Source organism: Hyperolius riggenbachi, chromosome 8 (genome assembly GCF_040937935.1).
Source record: "Hyperolius riggenbachi isolate aHypRig1 chromosome 8, aHypRig1.pri, whole genome shotgun sequence".
Taxonomy (NCBI): domain Eukaryota; kingdom Metazoa; phylum Chordata; class Amphibia; order Anura; family Hyperoliidae; genus Hyperolius; species Hyperolius riggenbachi.
The window spans coordinates 157,818,548-157,833,782 of NC_090653.1; the positions used below are offsets into that span (position 1 = coordinate 157,818,548).

The following is a 15,235-nucleotide window of genomic DNA, read 5'->3' on the forward strand; positions in this document are numbered from 1 at the left end:
TGTTTTTGGGAATAGTCCTTCCCCCGCAGTTGCCATTTACGGACTGAGAAAAACTGCCCAAGAAGGCAAACAAGAGTTCGGAACTGATGCTCGTCAGTTTGTTGAAAGGAATTTCTACGTGGATGACGGTCTCAAGTCTCTACCAACAGCAGAAGAGGCCATTGACCTTCTCACCAGGACTCAGAACATGCTCGCTACTGCCAACCTCAGACTACATAAAATCATCTCCAACAGCAATGAGGTAATGGGAGCATTTCCTTCTGATGATCATGCTGTCAGTGCTAAGGAATTCCAACCAGAATCTGACCTTTCCCTCACACAGCGCAGCCTTGGGTTGCTGTGGGATGTAAAAAAAGACATGTTCACATTTCAAACATCAGTCTGCGAAAAGCCCTTCACAAAAAGAGGAGTACTGTCTGCAGTGAATAGTATCTACGATCCCTTGGGATTCATAGCACCCTTTACCATTCAGGGTAAGATATTACTCAGACAACTCACGACAGAGAACACCAACTGGGATACCCCTTTACCCAAAGAAAAAGAGCAAAGGTGGGAATCCTGGAAGCAGTCCCTCCAGGCATTGGAACAGTTTAAGATATCACGCTCTTACACTCCTGCGTCCTTAAAGAATGCTACCAGACTGGAGAGCCATGTCTTTTGTGATGCATCCATGGAAGCCATCGCTGCAGTAGCCTATCTCCGAGTTGTACACTCCAACGGTGAAATAGATGTAGGCTTCATCATGGGTAAAACCAAGTTAACTCCAAAGCCTGCACATACCATTCCAAGGCTCGAACTCTGTGCAGCCATGTTAGCTGTTGAAATTGCTGAGCTTATTGAGCATGAAACAGACTTTGACATTGATTCATTTGACTTTTACACAGACAGCAAGATAGTGCTAGGATATCTACACAATCGAACAAGACAGTTTCATGTGTATGTTGGCAACCGTGTGGATCGTTTTAGGAAATTCTCAACGCCAGAGCAATGGCACTATGTACCCACGGACCAGAACCCTGCTGACCTAGGCAGTCGCGCAGTGCCTGCTGCCGCCTTTCTGAATACATCATGGATAAATCCACCAGTACTTTTGAACGAAGAATTCTTCTCAAATCCTGTAGAATCTACCTTTGAACTTATCCATCCAGAGTGTGATAAGGAAATCAAGGCCAGTGCAGTTACACTTAGCACCTCTGTGGAAGCAAAGACAAGACTGAAACCTCACCGATTTGAACGTTTTTCTAGGTGGTCTTCTGCTGTACGAGCGACTGCACGTCTTATTCACGTTGCTCATCACTTCGCAAGCAAAGATGACACTAATCAAGAGTGTCGTAAGTGGCACATCTGTAAAGGGCTTCCCACCATTGCAGAGGTTGCTCAAGCAGAAAGAGTCATCATTCAATGTGTCCAACATGAAGTATATTCGCAAGAGATCCACAACTTGTCAAAAGGACTAAATCTATCTAAAGATAGCCCTCTATACCAGTTGAATCCAACAATTGATCCAAACAAACTACTTCGAGTTGGTGGTCGCATTGCAAGGTCTAATGTGGTTAGCAAAGAGCAAAATCCTCTCATCATTCCAGGCCGTCACCACATTACTGCTCTGATAGTCAGACATTACCACGAGCAAGTTCAACACCAAGGCCGGCACTTCACAGAAGGAGCAGTGAGGGCTGCTGGTTTCTGGATAATCGGGATGAAAAGATGTATATCCTCCATACTTCATAAGTGTGTCAAGTGCCAAAGACTAAGAGGAAAGCATCTCAATCAACAGATGGCAGAGCTTCCAACAGACAGATTGAGTACCGAACCACCCTTCACCAATGTCGGTATTGACGTCTTTGGCCCCTGGAGCATAGTTGCACGTAAGACTCGTGGCGGAGTTGTTAATAATAAACGTTGGGCTGTGCTATTCACCTGTTTGAGCATTTGTGCCGTGCACATTGAAGTTATAGAATCAATGGACTCTTCTTGCTTCATTAATGCCTTCCGAAGATTTGTTTCCATTCGTGGACCTGTTAAGTAACTCAGATCTGACTGTGGGACAAATTTTACTGGAGCAGAGAAGATAGAGAACTTCTTTAATACCAACAAGTGTAAATGGGAATTCAACCCGCCTCATTCTTCGTATATGGGAGGCTCCTGGGAACGCATGATCGGGATTTCGCGAAAAATCCTGGACTCTATGCTGCTGGACCACAAATCTTCCCATCTCACACATGAAGTCTTGGTCACCTTCCTTGCCGAGGTGTCTGCCATAATCAATGCGAGACCTCTTGTTCCCGTTTCCTCTGACCCAGAGTCTCCAGTATTGCTAACTCCAGCCACCCTTTTAACTCAAAAGATCGGAGTAGATAATATTCCACCTCAGGCCTTTGATTGTACCAATGTTTACAAATACCAATGGAAAAGGGTTCAACATCTTGCTAATGCATTTTGGAGCCGTTGGAAGATGGAGTACCTTTGCAACCTTCAAAGTCGCAGAAAATGACAAGTCAGTAAACCCGACCTGCAAATCGGGGACGTTGTTCTCAAGGAAAAAGACGCCCATCGTAACAATTGGCCTATCGGTCTTGTTACAAAGACTGTTCCAAGTAATGATGGCAAAGTGCGGAAAGCAGAAGTCAAAGTAATGAAAGAAGGTTCTGCAAGACATTACTTCAGAACTATAAATGAACTGGTACTGCTTCTGCCTAAACAGAAGGACTCCTAACTCTGACTTCATAGTACAAAGGGAGGTAAGAAGGATTGGTGCTGTTGCTGCCTTCCCCTCTGAAGACAGACTTTCAAGACAACTTGTTAAAGGGAGGTAAGAAGGATTGGTGCTGTTGCTGCCTTCCCCTCTGAAGACAGACCTTCAAAGCAACTGTGTTAAAGAGGAACTGTAACATGAAAAGATCCCCTGGGGGGTACTCACCTCGGGTGGGGGAAGCCTCCGGATCCTAATGAGGCTTCCCACGTCGTCCTCTGTCCCACGGGGGTCTCGCTGCAGCCCTCCGTGGAGTCCGGGCAGTGGTGACGTCAATATTTACCTTCCTGGCTCCTGCGCAGGCGCTCTGACGGCTGTCGGCTCCGAACTACACGGAAATACCCGATCGCCGTCGGATCTGCTCTACTGCGCAGGCGCAAGTTTCCTGCGCCTGCGCAGTAGAGCGGACCCGAATGAGATCGGGTATTTCCGTGTAGTTCGGAACGGAAAGCCGCCACAGCGCCCCCCGCTGGAGCCAGCAAAGGTAATTATTGAACTGACAGTCGGCACAGTCGCCGGCTGTTCGGAGGGCTGCGGCGAGACCCCCGTGGGACAGAGGACGGCGTGGGAAGCCTCATTAGGATCCGGAGGCTTCCCCCACCCGAGGTGAGTACCCCCCAGGGGATCTTTTTAATGTTACAGAGTCTCTTTAAAGGGAGGTAAGAAGGATTGGTGCTGTTGCTGCCTTCCCCTCTGAAGTCCATGTCTACACTTGAAAAAGTACTTCTACAAGTATTGTAGTAATGTTTTCCTGTTTCCTTTTTTTGCTGTTTCTCTTGTTGCAGGTGTTCCAAGCAGGAAAATAACTATTATTTGAACTTGAACTTAAGTTACTATTGTTATTAGAAATCATAGATTTCGACGGGGAGTGTCATGTTACACATGCATAGTTTGCCTTTTTCAAGTGTGTCTCCTCTCTCTTCCCTTACCCTCCTCTCAGCTCTTTGTCTCCTCCCTCACAGCTCATTCTAGCTCAACCCTGCATCTCAGCTACATGCTTCTGCTAGCTGCTCACACTATGATTTTTTGACCTATCCATTTGTTCATCGGTGTATGATCTGCACAGTTTGAATAAACTTCTTCACGATCTTCAAGGTGTCGTTTGGATCGAGTCACTGTCCGCCAATCTACCTAAGGCTGCGATTACACACATCTCAACACAACCGTGAGTTACAGAGATCACATTGTAGTGCTTAGACTGGAGAGGCAGAACAGCGCTGTTCCTATTTATTCCCCAATAACTTTATTACTACTTATTGTTTTTTTTCAGTACAAATTAGGATTTTAGTGTGTGAATTTTTTTTATTTTATTTTTTTAAAAATTACCTTATTTTCTATGCATTTTAAAAGGGAAACATTAGAAAACACCACTATTTCTCCATTTACATCCATTATTGCTTTACAATAAACAATTTTAACTATAAGTTAAACCCACAAATTTTATTTGCTTACCCATCCTGGTTATAACCAGGGATGTGCTCACGAGTAGTGAGCTACTCTAATTAGTCATTAAAGATGAGGCTTAATTGCCTCAGGTGTGCAGCTGGAAGACGAGGGGTTAATTTCCCAGAATTCCGCCGGCTTCTATGCGTATCACGTCTCGCACGTATTTTTTATGTGATGTGACAAAATGTATTCTATAACTTGTCACGGTTAAAATGGTACCACTTACCTCATTAGGTAACAAACTGGTGGTACACTCTCCACAACTACACTGGACGTATATAAAATGTCCAGTTGTCATTAAAGAGATAAGGAAGAGGAGGACATGCACCAGCATTTTAGTTACAGTAATCCTGGACAAAAGGAGGCGACATGTGGAGGATAAACTCTAAGGTTTGAGAGTGGATGCCAATAAAAACATTAACCCTCAACATTGAACTTGGGAAGCCAGAATTAGTGATGTGTTACCATTGTTAAGATCTATATCACATACAGAAGCAGATTTAGAAGGTGGAAAGTGCACCATTTCTGTTTATATGGAGTATAAAAACCATAGAGACATGAAGAAGATGATCGTGTTTAAACAGGTAGAAATGTCAGGATATTGTACTTGCTAAAATCCCTAATGGAAGTTAATATGAGCAACAGATAGTATGACAATAAGCAATTTACCATTTGAAAAACATCTGATCCTTCATCAAAATCCACCATAGCAAAGAAAACTTTGTTGGTAAATGAACTGGAGAAACGCCAGGAATTTGCTAGAATCTGGAACTCTTCATCAGCTTGCCTAATGAAATCACAAAAAAGGAGAGCAGCAGTAGGATCAATCATTAAAGGCACAAAGTACTGCATTACCAAAAGAAGGCATTGCATATAATACTTCATAACAAGTCAAATCAAAGATAATTTTATTGGCATGACCAAGATTCAATACAGGTATTGCCAAAGCAAGGGGAAAAGGGGGGACATGGAAGGGGGTGTGGTAGGGGGACACTAGCTAAGCAGTCTGTGGACATTTTTAGGTTTACAGTTCCGTTATGCGCCTCTCAGTCTGTGGCATGCTGTGACAGTGTGCAGCAATTGTCACTGTGGATTCTTCTTCTCCCAGTAAGGTATATGTTTTTCTCTCATCTTCTAATGTGAGAAAGTCTGGGAATAGTTCCATCAATTTCTAAGTAAGTGTGCCTGGTTGCAGTATATTTGGGGCAGTGCAGCAGGAAGTGGTTTTCATCCTCAAGGATCTTCTGCTCGCAGTGTTGGTAAAGTCTTAAAGAGAACCTAAAGTCACAAAAAAAAAACCGAGATGAACTCACCTGGGGCTTCCCTCAGCCCTCTGCAGACGATCGGTGCCCTCGCAGCCCCGCTCCGATGGCCCAGGACCCGCCGGCGAACACTTCCGGTTTGGCTGTCACCGGCCGACAGGCATGGGAACGCGAGTGATTGTTTGCGTTCCCAGCCTGTATATCGCCCCCTATGCTGCTATTGCGGCCAGGAGGTCGCAATAGCAGCATAGGGGGCGATATACAGGCTGGGACCGCGAACAATCACTCACGTTCCCATGCCTGTCGGCGACGGCCAAACCGGAAGTGTTCGCCGGCGGGTCCTGGGCCATCGGAGCGGGGCTGCGAGGGCACCGATCGTCTGCAGAGGGCTGAGGGAAGCCCCAGGTGAGTTCATCTCGGTTTTTTTTTTGTGACTTTAGGTTCACTTTAACCCGTGAAGCCTGTTCCTAGGCCTGTTCTGTTAAATGAGCATTTCCCTACAGATTTGGACTTTCTTGTTCTTTGGTGGGAAAACTTTCTTATTTTCTGTGGCTCTGGTTAGTGCTTCTTCTAACCCAGATCCAAACAAAAAGTTACCTTCAAAAGTAAGAGAGCACTAAGATTTCTTTGGCATTAGGTCTCCTTCCCAACCTTTCAATCGTAATGCTCTATGGGCACAATTAACTAAAGCCAAGCTTTTAGCTGCCACTCTGACTGCCTCGCTTGAAGCATTTGCTAAAAATTTAGCAGCTAAAATAAATGTCAGAACTGAGCCCAATAGCTGATCCATGGGAACTCCCTCTTTCATTTGCTTATGTAGTTCTGCCAACCAAATGGATAGACATTTTCGAAGTACATGTTGCCGATAAATTTGGCGGTAAACTAGCCACTACAGCCTCCCAAGATTTCAGAAAAAAATCCACTTTCCTGAAACCTCTTTCAATATCCCCGTATCTTCAAATGGAATAGGGGACTCCTTAGATAACTGACACAGCCAAATCTAATTTTGGACACTTAATCCATTTTTCCATGTCAGAATCATCCCAAGAAAACCATCTTTGGTTATAGACTTATGCAAAAACAACTGCACCCTATTTCCATACAGTCTTTTATATACTGGTGGCTGTTGGAATACTCACCGGGTTGCGTCCAGCAGGACTTCCGCCCCAAATTTCCCAGCTCCTACCTGCTAATCCTTGCCCCCAGGCTGCACCGAACCCTCAGTTTCCCACAGTCACAGGTAAGAAGGCAGCATAGCAAATTAAATAGATATCGAAAACAAGGAGAGGCATATTTCTTGGTAAGAACACACTTTGTGCTCTTAACCTCCCTGGCGGTACGATTACTTCAGGATTTTAGGGTCTAAAAACTATGCAATTTTTCTCTAAACCCAGAAAAAAAAAAAAAAGTTCAGCACATTACTCACCTTCCCTGGATCCATCCCTGCATGTCTCCCTCTGTCCACCGGGTGGCACTGTACCCCTATAGTGAGATCTGAGAGGGATACTGAGCCTCCAAGTACCGGAAGAAGAATGGCTGTCAGCATCTGGATCCCTGGGGAAGAGAGAGTTACAAAGCCCGCTGTGTGCAATGCTCTGAATTCACCTCCCAGCGGCTACCACAAGGCAGCCTCGGGATTACCACTCTGAGCTGCAGATTTTTGGCCCGAGCCCGACTCGGGATTGCAACTATGGAGGTTAATAGCCGTAAAACGGGAAACTCTTTCCATCCCTGTTTCCCCTAAGGGGCAGGAAAAGCACTGAGGGTATGTTTTGGGAGGGACCTTTTAAACTTTCAGTTTCCTGTCCCATTTAGGAGGAAGAGAGATAGAGAGATAGATAGATAGATAGATATCTCCTGTTGTAGATGATGTAACAGAAAAAAACATTTCTATTGTATCAAGAAAATCTATTTGAGCCAAACACTGTAGAAGAAAAATACACAAACGAGATATATTTGTTACTTCCTTACTTGCACACAACACATTGCCTATGTGCCTGAAGAGCCGTAAACATCACAACTACTGAATAATTTCTTGGTGGAGCTTTAACAAGCCGACGGAATTTGTCTCCATTCATGCGAATTACAGGTCTCTTGCTGGCCCAGTCCATGAGCTGGCTTACCTTCTCTGATAGTACCATCTAGAAACAGGAAACAGAGAAATAAAACAGTTTGAGCATACTTAAAGCGGATCCGAGATGAAAAACTAACTATAACAAGTAACTTGTCTATATATGTTATCTAAAGTTTACACAGCAAATCTAGCTGCAAACAGCTTTAATAGAAAATAGTGTAATGGTTAAGGGCTCTGCCTCTGATGTAGGAGTCCTGGGTTCAAATCCTGGCTCTTCCTACTCAGTAAGCCAGCACCTATTCAGTAAGGAGTTCATTGGGCAAGACTCCCTAACACTGCTACTGCCTACTGAGTGCGCTCTTGTGGCTGCCTCGCAAGCGCTTTGAGTCCGACAGGAGAAAGGCGCTATACAAAAAAAGGAATTATTATTATTATTATTTCTTCCTGTGATACAATGACAGCCGCCATGTTGTTTGTAAACATTACACAGAGGAAGGCTTATCTGTATCTTGAGCACTCAGCCTGTGAAAAAAAACCTGATCACCCCTCCTTCCTCCTCCCTTCTGCCTCTGAAATCAATGGCTAGTAACACCTCCTCCTGCCCAGACTGAGCTCCCATGAGCCCTTGCTACTGCCATGGCTCTCTGAATACCTGTGGGCATGGTTTATTTAGTTTATAGGGAATTAGAGTATTAAAACAAAAAAGTATTTGGCTTGAGGAATGCCCTATAAACAATAGGAAAGGAACACAATTATGCAATGAGTAAAAGTTCACCTCGGATCCACTTTAAAGGCTATCCGAGGCAACTTGCTTTATAGCCCCTGTTAACCTCCATTCCCTTGTAAAAGCCCCCGTAAGTCATGGCCAGGTCGCGCACTACTGTGCAAGTGCTGGCTCAGCGGCACGTGTCGATCAAGGACACGTACTGCTGCGCCAGCCCTTGCCAGTTCATGAAACTGCATAGCAACAGAAATTGAGGTGCAGACATTTTTTCCTAGACATCAAGGGTCTCTTATACTATGCACGTCACAAAAGGATCGCAACCGGATGAAAGTTTGCATCGTGCATTACAACTGCAATGTGAAGCATACATTACACAGAAGTAAACTTCACTGCTACTCTAAAGGTGCCCATAAATCAGAGGATGTATGGGCAGATCAATCAAAAGACAGATCTCTCTGATTGAATCTGATCAGAGAGAGATCCAGGGGCGTCGCTAGCGTCACATGTCCGCGGCCCGTGCCACGGATATGGCTTTGGGGTGCCCCCAATTACGTCTCTGGGGTGCCCAACGAGAGTGCCTCGAATATTTTACTCAGCGCGCCTGCCGTTTGTGCGATACGGCGGCCGCCATGTTGTGGGCAGCACTCGCCGCTTGGAAACATCACAGCAGCTGCCCTGGTCCATCCGCCCCCTGCCCAATCAGGAGCACCAGGCAGGGGGCGTGAGATTGATTTGCAAAGGCAGGGGGCTGGAAAGAGCATGACTAGATCCGCCCCCTGCACATGTAGAGAAGACCAGATACCATTTGCCCGCCTGGTGCCCGCTGCCGCTGACCCTCCGCATGGCAGATTGGCAGTTCAATTTGCCTGCAGCTGCGCTGGACTCCGTCCCCCCCACAGGCACAGCCACAGCTGGACCTGCCTCACATCTTAGGTGCCAACGCGTGGGAATGGAATCAGAGGCTCTACAGGGACTTGAGAGGCATAAGAAGCAATTGAGAGAGCCTCTGCTGCGGAGCTTCAAACTTCGGGGGATTTGGGAGAACAGTCACAGCCAGCTGGGAGGTCAGAACACAGGCAGGATGCAGCCGCTAGTGTTAACCCTGTGTGTGCCACACTGCAGTGCAGAGACTCCAGACAGGGAGGAGGTAGTATACTCTTTGTGTGTGTCCATGCCCCATTCTCTGTTCCCCATTGTGAGTGTGTGTTTGTGTAATGTTGTATGTGTGTGTCTTTCTTTGTGTGTGTGTGTGTGTGTGTGTGTGTGTGTGTGTGTGTGTGTGTGTGTGTGTGTGTGTGTGTGTGTGTGTGTGTGTGTGTGTGTGTGTGTGTGTGTGTGTGTGTGTGTGTGTGTGTGTGTGTGTGTGTGTGTGTGTGTGTGTGTGTGTGTGTGTGTGTGTGTGTCAACCTCTGTGCCCCATTGTGTGCATCTGTGCCCCAACCTCTGTTCCCCATTGTGTTTGTCTGTGCCCCATTGTGTGTATCTGTGCCTCAACCTCTGTGCCCCATTGTGTGTATCTGTGCCCCATTGTGTGTATCTGTGCCCCATTGTGTGTATCTGTGCCCCAAGCTCTGTGCCCCATTGTGTGTATCTGTGCCCCAAGCTCTGTGCCCCATTGTGTGTGCCTGTGCGTTATCCTCTATGCCCCGGTGTGTGTATCTGTGCCCCATCTTCTATGCCCCATTACAGTATAAGTTACTCTGTGCCTGTAGTGATAGTAAACTAGCTGCAGTGTGCTGACCCCTTCTACCCCAGTATGTACGCTATAAGCTGTGACTCTGTGCCAGTATTGATAGTAAACTAGCTGCAGTGTGTGCTGATCTCCACCTCCAGTATGTACAGTATAAGCTGTTGTATGTACAATATAAGCTGTTACTCTGGGCCTGTACTGATAGTAAGCTAGCTGCAGTGTGTGCTGATCTCTGCTGCCCCCAGCATGTACATTATAAGCTGTTACTATGGGCCTGTATTGATAGTAAACTAGCTGCAGTGTGTGCTGATCTCTGCTGCCTCCAGTATGTACATTATAAGCTGTTACTATGGGCCTGTATTGATAGTAAACTAGCTGCAGTGTGTGCTGATCTCTGCTGCCTCCAGTATGTACATCATAAGCCATTACTCTGGGCCTGTACTGATAGTAAACTAGCTGCAGTGTGTGCTGATCTCTGCTGCCTCCAGTATGTACAGTATAAGCTGTCAGGGCCTTTTTCCACTAGCCTGCGATTTGATTCTGATTGCAAATCGCAAGGTACATTAAACTAATGGAAACTGCAGCAGCAATTGCCATTAGTGCGATCCGATTGCGATGCGATTTTGGTCAAAGCGCAATCGTCGTCCTGCCGCGTTTTGTATGCGATTGAGCTGTACTATAATGAGTATAGTAGCTCAATCGCAATCGCATGGTGGAAATTGAAACGCGATTGCAATCGGAATCGCGATCACAATCGCATTTCATAGTGGAAAAGAGCCCTAACTCTGTGCCTGTACTGATAGTAAACTAGCTGCAGTGTGTGTTGATCCCTGCTACTTATAATATGTACAGTATTAGCTGTGAAGCCTGGTACACACATACAATTTTGATGAGCCAATTTTAGCTCTGTTCATCAAATTCATTGTCTGTTGGCCCACTTACTGCATGGGGGTGGTAAAATTGGTCAGTGATTGACCAATCAAAATTGTATGTGCGTATACATCTTTGATCTATGCCTATACTGATTGTAAATTATCTAAATAATGGACATGGGGCTCCATCCAATATTTTGATGGGCAGGCCCGTTATCTGTAGCTTACACCACTGCTAAGTTCATGTAAATGTGGCCCCACCCGTGACCACGCCCACTCACTGTATGGCCACGCCCATTTTTTTTTTTGCAGTGGCGCACGTACACCCCCCACCTTGTGCCCACAGGTGGCCCTGATCTCCAAGGACCCTAGGAACGCCCCTGGAGAGATCTATTCTCTTCCCTTATACTGCAGGCCGCTCACCGATCGATTTTCAGCATGAAATGGCTCAGGAATTGGCCGTGCGATGCCACATCAGCTGCCTCAGTGTTTAATTTTGTGGAGGACCATAATCCAACAGAGTCATAACCCGACCTGGTCAAAGCTAGGAGAGTCAGATTTATATATAGCTGTGATGGTCCTCTTAGTTGCTGTAAAAATATGCATTCTTAAAGGACATCTGAAGCAGGAGGTATATGGAGGCTGCCATATTTATTTCCTTTGAAGCCATACCAGTTGCCTGGCATCTTGCTGATCCTTTGCCTCTAATACTTTTAGCCACAGCCCCTAAACAAGCATGCAGCATATCAGGGGTTTCTGACATTATTGTCAGATCTGACAAGATTAGTTGCATGCTTGTTTCTGGTGTTATTCAGACACTACTGCTGCTAAATAGATCAGCAGGGCTGCCAGACAACTGGTATTGTTTAAAAGGAAATAAATATGGCAGTTTCCACATCCCTCCTGCTTCTGTTATGCTTTAACTTAAATTGTGCATCTGTGAGCTGTGGTGGTTAAACTCCCAAAAGGGCCACATGCAACCTTGGAAACCCCAACCTGCTATGGTGTAGAGTAGACCATCATACTCTGCGCCAAAAATGGTGCACCCTTGGGCAGGACAACTGTGCGTTCAAGTATGTTGCTCATTACTCACAGCCTCAAAAGTGTCTAAAGCTTTGTACACACCTTTAATTTTGGTCAGTGATTGGCCAACAGAGATGTAGCAAACTGTTCTACTGCGAACAGTCCATGGGCAGCCTGCATCTGTACTACTTCCAGATCCGCAAGGTCCCTCAGTAGTACGCAGGCGATGGCCCGGCAGCGCGCGTCCTTGAATATGCGCCTGTGGCCGGGTACGCTCTGTGCATGACGTCACGGCATGATTTTATGCACATGCGCAGAGAGTGCCCGGCCACAGGCACGTGATCGAGGAAACGCACCGCCCAGGCCAGCGCCTGCATACTACTGAGGGACCTTGCCAACCTGGAAGTAGTACAGAGGCAGGCTGCCCATGGACTGTTCGTAGTAGAACAGTTCGCTACATCTCTATTGGCCAATCTTACCCCCTCCATGTAGTATGGACAACAGATTTTTATGAGCATATTTTGTAGGTAAAGTAAACTCTTATACTACATTGGCTATCATTCATAAAGGAGCTGTCGGTAAGGGGAATCAGTGCGGGAAAACACCGCTGCCGGTATTTTAGACTTCTGGGTGGGCATTCATAAAAATGTATCCAGTTGCGGTGGCAGTGCGGAGATTTCCCGAACTAGGCTGGCGGTAGGCTTGCAGAGACACGGAAGCTGCCAAGTTGATACATTTCTCCGTGTTCCGCTCTGCTGCAGCTGCCTGGGAGGTATGTGTGTCTCTATTCACTTACATTGGTATCGCCACATCAGAAGGAGCGGTACTTCCCGACCTCACACCGCTTGCTACATTTGTTCCGATAATCACCGCACAAGGCGGTGATTTATCGCTCTGCTCGGTAGTGTCATTTTTTCATGCGGAAAGAGCCTTTATGAATGCTGACTTTGCCGAGTGTTCGGTAAAGTCAGCCATTTTAAGCATTTCCGCATGCGGAAATGCTTTATGAATGATAGTGGGAAAATTGGTCAGGGATTAGCCAATGAAAACTGAAGGTGTGTACCAAGCTTCAGTAGTAAAACTGGCCAGTAAAAATTGGACGTGTGCGTGCACCTGAAGAATACCCTGACAAGTGATAGCAGGAGGCAGGGAAAGTGTGATCACATACCTAAAGCCTCATACACCCGTATGCAAGCCATGTTGCCTGGCAGGATCGTGATGCTTTCCCTCGGGCAACATTATATGGTCAAGGCTGTGGAGCAGGAGTAGCGTCACGCAGCGGAGAGGGTGAGTGGGGAAAGCAATGCTCTTGGCCAGCACACGGCCACAGTGATCCAGGAGCGCTGCTGTACTCATACTAGATTCTCAGAAGAGGCATTCTTTAGAAGCCACCTTGGTTGAGTTTCACCTAGCGTGTCTACACAGCTTAAAGGTAAAAAGATAGAAGACCGAGAGCCCAATATAGTGTAGTATGTATTAGTAGGGGGTGGGATGTATTATGAAATGTAAGTAATATACTCACAAACCCGGGTTGCCTCCAAAGCAACCACTGTTCAGGCAGGTGGGGAGAACAAGCCTGTCCCCACTCAGGATTAAGACGTCGCTCTCCGTGGATAGAGGGAATGTGTAGGGTAGATCACCCTTCCACCAAGGGTTGACTTCTGGATGCGCAAAGGTGTACAGAGGCGCCGAATGGATAAAAATAGATAAAAAGTTTAAAATTGTTCTGGTTGCGGTGGTGGACCAATCAACCATAAACAGACAACAAAGCTGTCAATTTTCAAAACATATATACAGTTTATTCAATTGCTCCCAGTACAGAGTCACAACGCGTTTCGCAGGCAAGGACCCGCTTCTTCAGGCAATAAAGGGCAGGAGCAATACACAGCGTGTAGTCTAGACGATGCTTGGCACCTCGAGGTGCCAAGCATCGTCTAGACTACACGCTGTGTATTGCTCCTGCCCTTTATTGCCTGAAGAAGCGGGTCCTTGCCTGCGAAACGCGTTGTGACTCTGTACTGGGAGCAATTGAATAAACTGTATATATGTTTTGAAAATTGACAGCTTTGTTGTCTGTTTATGGTTGATTGGTCCACCACCGCAACCAGAACAATTTTAAATTTTTTATCTATTTTTATCCTTTCGGCGCCTCTGTACACCTTTGCGCACACAGCTTAAAGGAATTACAATGCGAAATAGCTTATCTATTTTTTTTACTGACCTGGGACTTCTCCCAGCCCCTCACAGCCATCTCAATCCTCTGCGTTATCCCGCTGGACGCCCGTAATGATCATGACCCCGCCAGCGGGTTGGGTTTCTGCGCCTGCGCAGGCATTGGTGCCCATGCGTCCACGTCATCTGACGTGTACTGTGTACAACTACTGCCAGCAGGGTCACAATCATTACCGGCAGCCAGCAGGACAAAGCAGAGGACCGGGGCTGCAGCGAGGGACAGACGGCTGCTAGGGGCAGAAAGAAGCCCCAGGAGAGTAAAATGTGTTTAAGCCCCCTTTGCCTCAGAAGTCAGCTAGATTTGTTCGAACTTTAGGGAACCACACAATTATAACTGTAGAGGAGAGGGCCTTCTCAGGGAGTTTGCAGCTGGGTGTTATAAATATTGCATTAAAATCTGCATAGGAATGGCCCACCACTTCACTTTTGTGGGCAGACTGACATGAATGGAAATATTTCTCTACACAAGGTTTATAACTTGCTTAGAGTTTTGCTTGAACGGACATAAATAAGGGACATTTTCCACTGCATTGGAACCTGTGACCCTATGAGTGTGTGAGGAGTGTGACCCTGTAGGGATGACGCTTCTTTACTGGCCTCTCTGCCATCTCTTCCTCTGTAGCAATACACATGGACGCCACCTCTGCACGACAGAGAAGAGCCTCTCTGTGCACGCTGCTATTGCCTGTCAATGGGTGTCCTTTGCAGGACAGGAGTACTCCAAGCCTTCACCAGCGCTGGTCAAGCCTGCCATACCCACCTCTTTCTTCTTCTGGCCATCAGAGAGACCCCCGCAGAGGGCGAGCAGAATCCCCGCCACCAGCAACACTTTTACCGGGGCAGCCATATCGCCGGCGAAAGTTTCCGCACACAAGATCCGAGCGTCGTTGTGTCATCACGTCCTCAGAAGTGTCCAGAGCTCATTGGACAGCGCAGCCAGACACAGCCAATCAGAGGTTGCTAAGCTGTTACTGTTTTATTTGTCAGCATGAAACCGGGAGGAGTCACGCTCAATTCATTTAGCACAGACAGCAGCAGGAAGCGTTGCGAGAAGAAGGTTGTGTAGAGGTGTTGCGTTTAGATTTTGCTTCTAGACCGAAATTGTTAAAATGTATATCGAGCCAGTTTTTAACTATAATTTAGGCCAGAGATTGGATCTT

The 15,235-nt window shown here is 46.5% G+C and overlaps 1 protein-coding gene across 1 annotated transcript in view; it reads right to left on the minus strand.

Moving 5' to 3' along the window:
* Positions 1-14,963, minus strand: part of MAGT1 (magnesium transporter 1) — a 44,824-nt gene extending 29,861 nt beyond the window's left edge. Inside the window, exons 1-3 of the mRNA XM_068247595.1 lie at positions 14,836-14,963; positions 7,432-7,601; positions 4,868-4,985 (exon numbers count right to left, since the gene is read on the minus strand). Of these exons, the coding sequence (XP_068103696.1) occupies positions 4,868-4,985; positions 7,432-7,601; positions 14,836-14,922 (375 nt within the window). The 5' untranslated portion in view covers positions 14,923-14,963. The remainder of the gene's footprint in view (positions 1-4,867; positions 4,986-7,431; positions 7,602-14,835) is intronic.
* Positions 14,964-15,235: the final 272 nt, after the last annotated feature.